General features: G+C 39.2%; 1 protein-coding gene across 1 annotated transcript; it reads left to right on the top strand.

Moving 5' to 3' along the window:
- The first annotated feature begins 412 nt into the window (after positions 1 to 412).
- On the top strand, positions 413 to 3,259 carry cox6b2 (cytochrome c oxidase subunit 6B2). The gene is made up of 4 exons (XM_084557488.1): positions 413 to 490; positions 997 to 1,136; positions 1,242 to 1,342; positions 2,098 to 3,259. Exons 2-4 carry the CDS (start codon positions 1,031 to 1,033, stop codon positions 2,149 to 2,151), a joined length of 261 nt encoding a protein of 86 aa, XP_084413614.1. The 5' UTR covers positions 413 to 490; positions 997 to 1,030; the 3' UTR covers positions 2,152 to 3,259.
- The last annotated feature ends 5,259 nt before the right edge of the window (positions 3,260 to 8,518 follow it).

Below are 8,518 nucleotides of genomic sequence, written 5' to 3'. Positions count from 1 at the left end.
CGTTTCATTTCAAATCCATTGCGGTGGTGTATAGAGCCAAAAAGATTAGAATCGTGTCGATGTCCCAATATTTATGGACCTGAATGTATAAATAAAGCAATCTATTTTATTGATCTAACTCAGATGTGATACCCCTGTCTCAGTTGTCTCTGTGCAGTGTTACTAGTAGCTGCCAGATTTTATCTAACTTGTTTGACCCAGGAAAACCAACAAACCATTTATTCTTGCATGATGCTTAGTTAAATTTGATTCACCGTTGCAGAATCAAAGATAAGTTTTCTTTCTGTAACTGGAAGAGGGGACAAGCTATTCTCTTAGTTATAGATCAATTAAACAAAATGAAAAAGATTTTAAACCGACAAAACTTAGGTTAAGCGCATGGAGCGTGCTGTCAAATGCAGACGCGTTTCCTCGCTATATCCCATAATCCCTTGCGCGGTGGAGAGGAAGGACCTTTTGCCGGAGAGGACACAACAAGACAAGACCCAAGGTTAGCTCTTCGTAACGTCGAAATTGATGTTTCTTTTTATAGTTACTTTAGGTTTTTTTATCAGCAGGCGTTTTTTTTTTTTTTAATTTGTCTGAACTCTGACAACAACTGTGTGTTTATAGTTTATTCACAAACCATCAAATCTAGATAGGTTATCTTGTTAGCAGCTAGCTAACAGTTAGCGTAGGCTAACTACTTGAACATGTTGGCAAGCTACTGCGACTGCTGGGTGTATCACAGGTCTAATGTTTCATTATGTTGAGTCTATGTCTGTTTGTCTTCTCTTTGTCCAAAGGTCCGACAAACCCTTCCACTGAGTAGCAGTGAAATTGTAAAAACTAAAGCTAAATTTACTTCAACTCGCTATCATCATTGTAGCTTAGCAAGCTAACGTTTACTCCTACAGCTATTATTAGTTAGATGTTCCTAAAATGATCTTGTGTTCGTCTGACATTTGAATGAGCTTGTTTTAGTAGTACGTTAATCCATGCTGTGTGTTATTTCAGTATCTTTCAGGCGTCTGACTGAAATTTAATAAACATGTCTGAGGCTGTTGGAGAAAAGATCAAAAACTACAGGACGGCTCCCTTTGACGCCCGGTTCCCCAACACCAACCAGACCCGTAACTGTTACCAGAACTACCTGGGTGAGGACACTGGTCAATATGTTGTCATCACGTGTCAATAAGACAAGACAGCAGTTTCAAGGGCACGCAGTACTACAATGCTTTGTTTTTTTTTTTCTGCTCCAGACTTTCACAGGTGCAACAAGGCCCTGTCTGCTAAAGGCCAGGATGTTGCTCCCTGTGATTGGTACCAGAGGGTCTACAAGAGCCTCTGCCCCATGAGCTGGGTAAGTCATATTAAAGCCACAATACCAGGTCACTCTTAGTGATGTTAGTATGCTAACAAAGTTTCGTAGGATGCTGTAAATCATGTGGTCTATTGGATTTGGCTTCCCTGCAAAGATTTTAATTTTAATCTAACAGATTTCTAGTTAGGTGTTGGTAATTTATAGTTGTCTGAGACGCATACATCTGCATGACTTATCTTTTCCTGTCACTACTCCATTATATATTTACGATGATTGATATGAGCATATGCTGGATTAAAAAATGGAAAATGGAACCTTTTTATTTAGAGTTGATGTTTTGAAACTGTAACATGAACATAGACTGTTCTTCTCTTCAAGGTCAAAAGTGAACTGCATGTTAAATTATACCACTGACATGAAGCTTGACATTACCATTTTGCACAACTTGCACTACACACTCTGCACTACTTGCACAGCATATTGTCTCTCTTTATTTATTCACATATGTACTACGTTCATACTTAATTCTGACCGTATATATATCAAGGTACATATCTTGTATTTTTCACCTGTTTATATTTTATATTGTAAACATTTAAGACTGTCTCATAGCTTGAACTTTGGTCACTTGAATATATTTTTTGTATTCTATTGTATTCTGCTTCTTTAACAACAATTTCCCTCAGGGGTTCAATACAGTCTATCTATCTGTGGACATAAAATGTCTGTTCTACAGATGAGTGCATTAGCTTGTTGTCATAAAGGCCTAATATTTTCTCTAATCTCTCCTGCAGGTTTCCAAATGGGATGAGCAGTTAGAGGGTGGAAATTTCCCAGGGAAGATCTGAAATCACCAACTGTTACAGTCCGTACAGTTACCTGCAGGATATTGCGTTACATGCATCTAAACCTCTCTACTTTGCCTAATGGCATGTTTGAAAACAACTCCGTCATCATTATCACTAATGTCAGTGTTAATATCTTAAACTATAAACACGCACAACTTTTGCCATGTTATGGTCTGAAGTTTGTCTAAGTCTGAATTTTCCCGCTTCCGTTGTAAACTACACTTTGGCATTGTTGATTAAATAAAACACTGCAAATTAAATTAAAAACTGTCTTTTTGAAGGTTGTTTTGTTGGATTGACCTCATAGAAGCCGGCCATAGTTTATTTTTCTTAATCAGTGAAGTGACTTCACAAAGGAAAACTTGGGTGTGTTCTGGTAAAAAATAAATAAAATAGGTAGATATATAATTGAATAATGTTCTAAATCTTAAGTCCAACAGACAAATCTGTATATGATCAAACTGGATGTTACGTAAGGTAACAGTTCACTTTAGTCAGTTTTGTCTTTGGAATGAAAATGTCATTGTTAAAAATTTTTTAGTTTAACATAACCTGTATTCTGGATTAGATAGCAGACACCTGAAGTTGGCCTCAGAAGGCTCCATGAATAATAATAATAATCTTGTTATGTTTCTTTTTATTTCTCTCACAAACTACTCAGGTCTGTCAACTTAAACTGCAGCTACCCATTTTTTCCACAGAGTGGCAGTGATGATGAGATCAGACTGTCAGCCGCTGACTTTGGTGTAATCCCCCTTCTGACCTCATTATGGAACCATTGCACCGGTTGACCTTTACTTAACTCCGGTATCTGAAATATTTGGGAATAATGTAATTCTGTACCACAGTGCTGTTGTGTCGGGTCGGCTGTGCTGATGGTGGTTGGTGTTACACACTGCTGCTTCACCAAAATGAATCAAGTTTGGAAACCACACTATTTCATCAGAGGAGGATGTGTGGGAATGGCTTTGGTTAACTGAGCAGTGTCTCTCTTTATATGTACATCATTAATAAACCATCAGAAAAACTGAAATGAACAAGTTTAGTGTATTACAATTAACTCCTGAACTTTTAAAATGACCTTTTAAATTGTCTCATAGTTTATTCCCAGTATTCAGATGTAATAATTTAAATACTGTAGGTACATATCAGTCTTACAAATGAATGTATTCTTGCACTATTTGCCAGTGTTTTATTACTTCTTTTGTGACTTGTTGATTATCGACTCAACTCATCTATCTGATAATTCAGCTTACTGGTCCTGATGTAACCTAAAAATTGTGGTAGCCAGAATTGGAACTGATAGACCGTGAGTCTCACAGTAGAATTGAGTGTCGGTCAACGTGTTGGTGATCAATGTCAAGCCATAAACACCAGGTGGCACTCTTGCACAGTACCGACATCTTTACTCCCTTTAAGGCCTGTTAGATCTGCAAGGTAAGTAATCTTCTGACCACGATGGCTCTTTTATCAAGAGTCAAACTTAACCAAAAACCTAATAGACACTGATTTCAAGAATTTCACAAGTAGAATAACTTAATTTTATGTAAGGATGTGGCAATTTTAAACTCGCCTCAACTGTGCCTGTGCAATACTGTAACCCTAACCCTAATATAAGATAATATAAGTGAATACACTATAAACACATAGTTGTTGTCAGAGTTCAGACAGATTAAAAAGAGAGCGTCTGATGAGAAAAACCTAAAGTAACTATAAATACAGAGAGCTAAAATAAGATGAAGAAGTAGAAGGCCTATGGGAACATGTTTACTGAAGTGCAGGAATATTCAAAATATCTGGTGAAGAGGTGGGGAAATATTTCTCCAAACTTTAAACTTTCAAACTGAAAACTGGGGACGAAATTTTGAAGAGATTCATTTCTTAATGATGAGATGCTGAGACATGCACACATACCATACATTTGCTCATAGAAGACAGTTAAAAAAATAAAGATAGAGCTTAAAAAAGTGTAAATAAAAAAAAACGTGGAAGAGTGTATTATCATTTTTGCAGTTAGCAAAACAAAAGATTAAGACTGCAATAATTGCTTCAGACCACAAAGGGTAAGGACTAGTAAGTAGAGTTTTCTCAAGAAAATTATGCAAATTATTGTTAAGTCATTTGACTTTACAATGACTTTTATCACTTCCTTGATCTCCTTTGGTTTCTTTGTTTCTCTTTGTATGTATTTGATTGCTCTTTGCAGATGTCTATAATTTCACCTTCTCACTCAGGTCAGGCCACTAGAGGAGATGCTGCAGCACTGGGTCTTGTGCTGACAACCAATAGGACACAGATGGTACGATGAGATAGAGAGGTTTAGTGTCAGGAGAACAAAAAGAATTACTTAAAAACCAGGTCCCAGAGGTACTGAGGCGCTGAACTTGAACTTAGGCACGTAGCTGTTTTATTAGTTCCTGTTTTGTGAGAGGGAGAGTCTTATATTTCAATGTCAAAAGAAATAACTCTGATTCTTCAGAAAGCTGAAAAAGGAAGGAGCCGCCCACATTTATGGGAAGCTGATGTAAAGTCACTGTCACCACAGCTCTTCCGTAGCACTTTTTTCTCCTTTGGTCTGATATCAATCAAACACTATTTTAATAACTGCAAGTGAGCTTGCAGATTTCAGAAGAAAAGAATGAGTCAGTCTTACTACTGAAAATGGAAAACAGAAGCTCCAACACAATACTCTCATTGCACACATGCAATTTAAAATGTAAAAGTAGGCTTGGTGGTTTTGAGGTAAAGGGAAAGTGCTTCATTTGTCATTATACAACATTGTACAACGAAATTGCATGGTTGGATGGAGGGTACTGAACCCTTTAGGTACTCTAAAGTACGTCACTATGAAGAGTAACAAAATAGCACATGTTGTCAAAGTGTGATATTCAAGTTCCGTATGATGTTTACTCTTTCCTGTCTGTATCATAGCAACGCTTACACAGAGAAACAATGTGTAATGATGGCATTACAATGACCTACTGAGATGAGTTCACAGAAGTGTGAACAGGAGTCACCTGAATGGAATGTTAATATAATCTCTCTTTCATGAAGTCAGATGTTGTTTTAAAATCTTATTTAACTTGTTTCTCTTGCTGAGGTCAAAATAAAATTATGCAAACGCTGATGTTGATGTTGATTGCTAAATAGTGCTCTTTTTTTATTCAGCTGCAGCGGAAGTACAAGAACACACGGGCACCGTAACTTCATTATTCATGGCCTGGTGAGGATGAACAAAGCATTGAACAGAATCTCCAGCGCCTGAGAGTTTTAACTTCAAAAATCTCGAATCCTAAATATGTTACTTAATGAATAAAATCCTGAAAACAGTTGGAAAATAATTTAGGGTTTTATTTTAGATGTGCTCAGGTATGACACTGACATTGTTTTCTATTTTTCTTAAACATATATGTTGGATTAGATGGTGTCCGTTTGAATTTAAACGATTCCAAAACGATTACAAAGGCTTCATACATGTATGTTACCTGCAAAATTGTCTACAGATACAAATTAGCACTGTCAATGCACAACCGAATGCTGCTGTTAGTAAAATAAACAGATCAGACATAACATTATGACCACCTTCCTAATATTGTGTAGGTTTTCCTTGTGCCTCCTTTCTTGGATCATTTGGGTTGAGGGGAGGGGCCTCTGTGGATCATCCCACAGATACTTCATCAGTTTGAGATCTAGTGAATCTGGAGGCCAGGTCAACACCTTGTGATGTTCTTCATGTTTTTTTTAGTTGTCCCTAAACCGTTTTTGTGTGTGTGTGTCTGTGTCAGGCTGCATCCTGCCGGGGATGGCTGCTGCCATCAAGGAGTGTCATTGCTATGGGGTGGGGGTGCCTGGTCTGGTCTAGGTGGGTCGTACATGTGTAAGTAACACGTGAATGCCAGGTCTAACTGTTTCCCAGCAGAACATTGTATTTGTCAATGTTATTTAGATCTCCTGTCAGTGGTCATAATGTTGTGGCTGATCGGTTTAGAATTAAAAAAGAAATAAACTGAGTGTGAAAATAAAACCCAGATAGCAAGCCTAGTCGGCCCGATTCTGGCTGAGTGCCGGCAGAGGTCCGTGTCGGCTGAACCACAGCAAACACAGTCGGCCCGATCTTGGCTGAGCGCTGCCACTGTCGGCAGAGTTCCATACGGCTGAGGCACTGTCCCCCGTTGAATGGGCCGACACTGACACGCAGTAGTTGGGCCGACTACTTTGTTTCTTTACTTGGCCCGATTGTGGTTTGATGGGCTACTGCCAGTGTTCAAAGCAAGTTCGGCAGACGGATCTCATACAGTGTGTGGCCCGATACTTCAAGAACGGACATTGATCAGTATCGCGGCAAAAATGAAATATGTGTGTGTTCATGTCGGCCGCTGTCCATTTGCTAAGGTTCTGAAATGAGAAACGGCTGTTTTTTTTTTTTGTTTTGTTTTTTTTAAAAGGGCGTGCGCTCATGAGCACCCACGGAGGAAAACATAAATCGGCGCCTATGCGTATATGGCCCAATTCTGCAAAGTGACTGTCGGCCCATTATGTGGAAGAGTAGAGCAACTTTTATCAGCAGATCCAATATGCGACTTCATCAGCTAATATGTTTTTTTTCCCAGAACACATTAATTAATGTTAGGCTATGTCAAAGACTTGCACATCCACATCAATGGCCAGGGGATTTATTTCTGTAGACAGCTATGAACATAAAACAGCCAGTCTAATCCATGTTCGCGGCAAAAAAACACTATTGTATGGTAGATGAGCATTATACAGGAGACGGCCCGATTCCATTAAGTGGCTATCGGCCCACTACCTATGGAACGGCCACAGGCCGACTTTCAACGGCCCCACGGAGCCAAGGCGGCGCGAATCTGTCTCATTTCTCGGACAGCGATCTGGTAAGTGACACCTCTGAAATTTTACTTGCTTAATCATGAATGTAATGAGTGTAAAGGGTCATAGAAATAGCCTAAACATTCAACGAGGGCCTTTTAAAATATATGCATATTACTTACAAGACGTCTGATTTATGATGTAAATAGGATTCTCCCCGCAATTGACCTTTGGCTAAGCCCCGCCCTAGAATGTAGATTGACCAATCACAGCTCCCACAGGGGTCCGACACTTTTTCACAGCGCTCCATTGACTTTAACGCAGGCGTCTCATATTTTCGGTCTCGGCAGGCTATACTGTCGGTATATATCCAGGGTATGGATAAGCTCAATGATGTGCGAGCAAAACCCTGTGGAGCTAACCAAAACATCACCGTTACAGCTTAAGTTGCACAGTTGTTGATACGCTAGCACACACTGAAGAAATACAACGTTGTACGTGCGTAACGTTAGTCCGTTTGCTTCGTAATAACGATTATAGAAGTGGATAGAGACGTACCCAGCTTTGCATGAACAGTGTTGCTCCTTGATATTGTCAGTCCCAGCCTCCGTCTCGATTAATAGGATATGCGGTAGTTCATTTTTTGACTGTGACCGGTATGCTTTCCCCTCTGTTTGGATGCCTTGTTGTTCGTTGCGTTTCACTTGTATGTCCTGAATATAGCCTTCGAACGCATATTGCAGCCCCTTTTGCCTACTTCTATCGGACACTTTATTTGCTGCTTTATAAAAGTTTGACAAAAGTTCAGCAGGAAGAGCTGTCACAGCATAAGCCATGTTGATACCAGAGCCTTACAGATAACCAGAAAACCACAGCCCAGAAGAGAATGTCGGACGTAGCAACAGTAACTAAGGGGGGCGGGGCTTAGCCAAAGGTCAATTAAAGTTAATAAGGGCCATCTAGGTTAGTGAGTTAGCATAGGCTACATAGATCATGCTCTGCCCATTAAATGCATAGTAAAATATTAAATTCCCGCATAGTCTACGCAAAATCGTAATATCGTGATATGTAGTGCTAACGTTGTTTAAAGTTAGTAAACTTAGCTAATAGCCTATTTGACAGCTGCCGGTATTAAGATTTAGGCGCCATTGAGCTAAAGCGTTTCAGAACTGGTTCATTCAGCTCATTCATTCATTGACACACATTTTCAATTATCGTGGGCTTTTGGATTTTGCTTAACTCTTCAAATCTAATCTCTTTTATCTGTGCTAAATCAGCCATCCTTACACCAGAAGACTTTGACAAGATTTGGGAAAGAGTCTGTAGTTTTTTGAATAACATTAAAGCTTGAATGTGGGGAATTAATTAAAAGACTCCATTTTCAAGAATCTTTCCCAAATCTTGTCAAAGTCTATGGGGTAGCATTACTCGACAACTATGCGCACTGCTGCTCTATCATAATTCCGTTAGAACCATTGAGAGTGAGGAGTTACGTGCCGATTTGGGTTGATTTGGGCGGGGTCTGAGCCGGTCGGCCATG

This window comes from Chelon labrosus, assembly GCF_963514085.1.
Source record: "Chelon labrosus genome assembly, chromosome: 12".
Lineage (NCBI taxonomy): Eukaryota > Metazoa > Chordata > Actinopteri > Mugiliformes > Mugilidae > Chelon > Chelon labrosus.
Note: the sequence above shows the minus strand (reverse complement) of the source record. Positions and strands in the feature narration are given on the sequence as shown.

Bases quoted from the DNA above. Each gene is read 5' to 3' on its own strand.
- cox6b2 (XM_084557488.1), top strand. From the start codon at position 1,031: ATGTCTGAGGCTGTTGGAGAAAAGATCAAAAACTACAGGACGGCTCCC. The intron at 1,137-1,241 runs GTGAGGACACTG...TTTCTGCTCCAG, and splicing joins CTGTTACCAGAACTACCTGG to ACTTTCACAGGTGCAACAAG. The intron at 1,343-2,097 runs GTAAGTCATATT...TCTCTCCTGCAG, and splicing joins GCCTCTGCCCCATGAGCTGG to GTTTCCAAATGGGATGAGCA.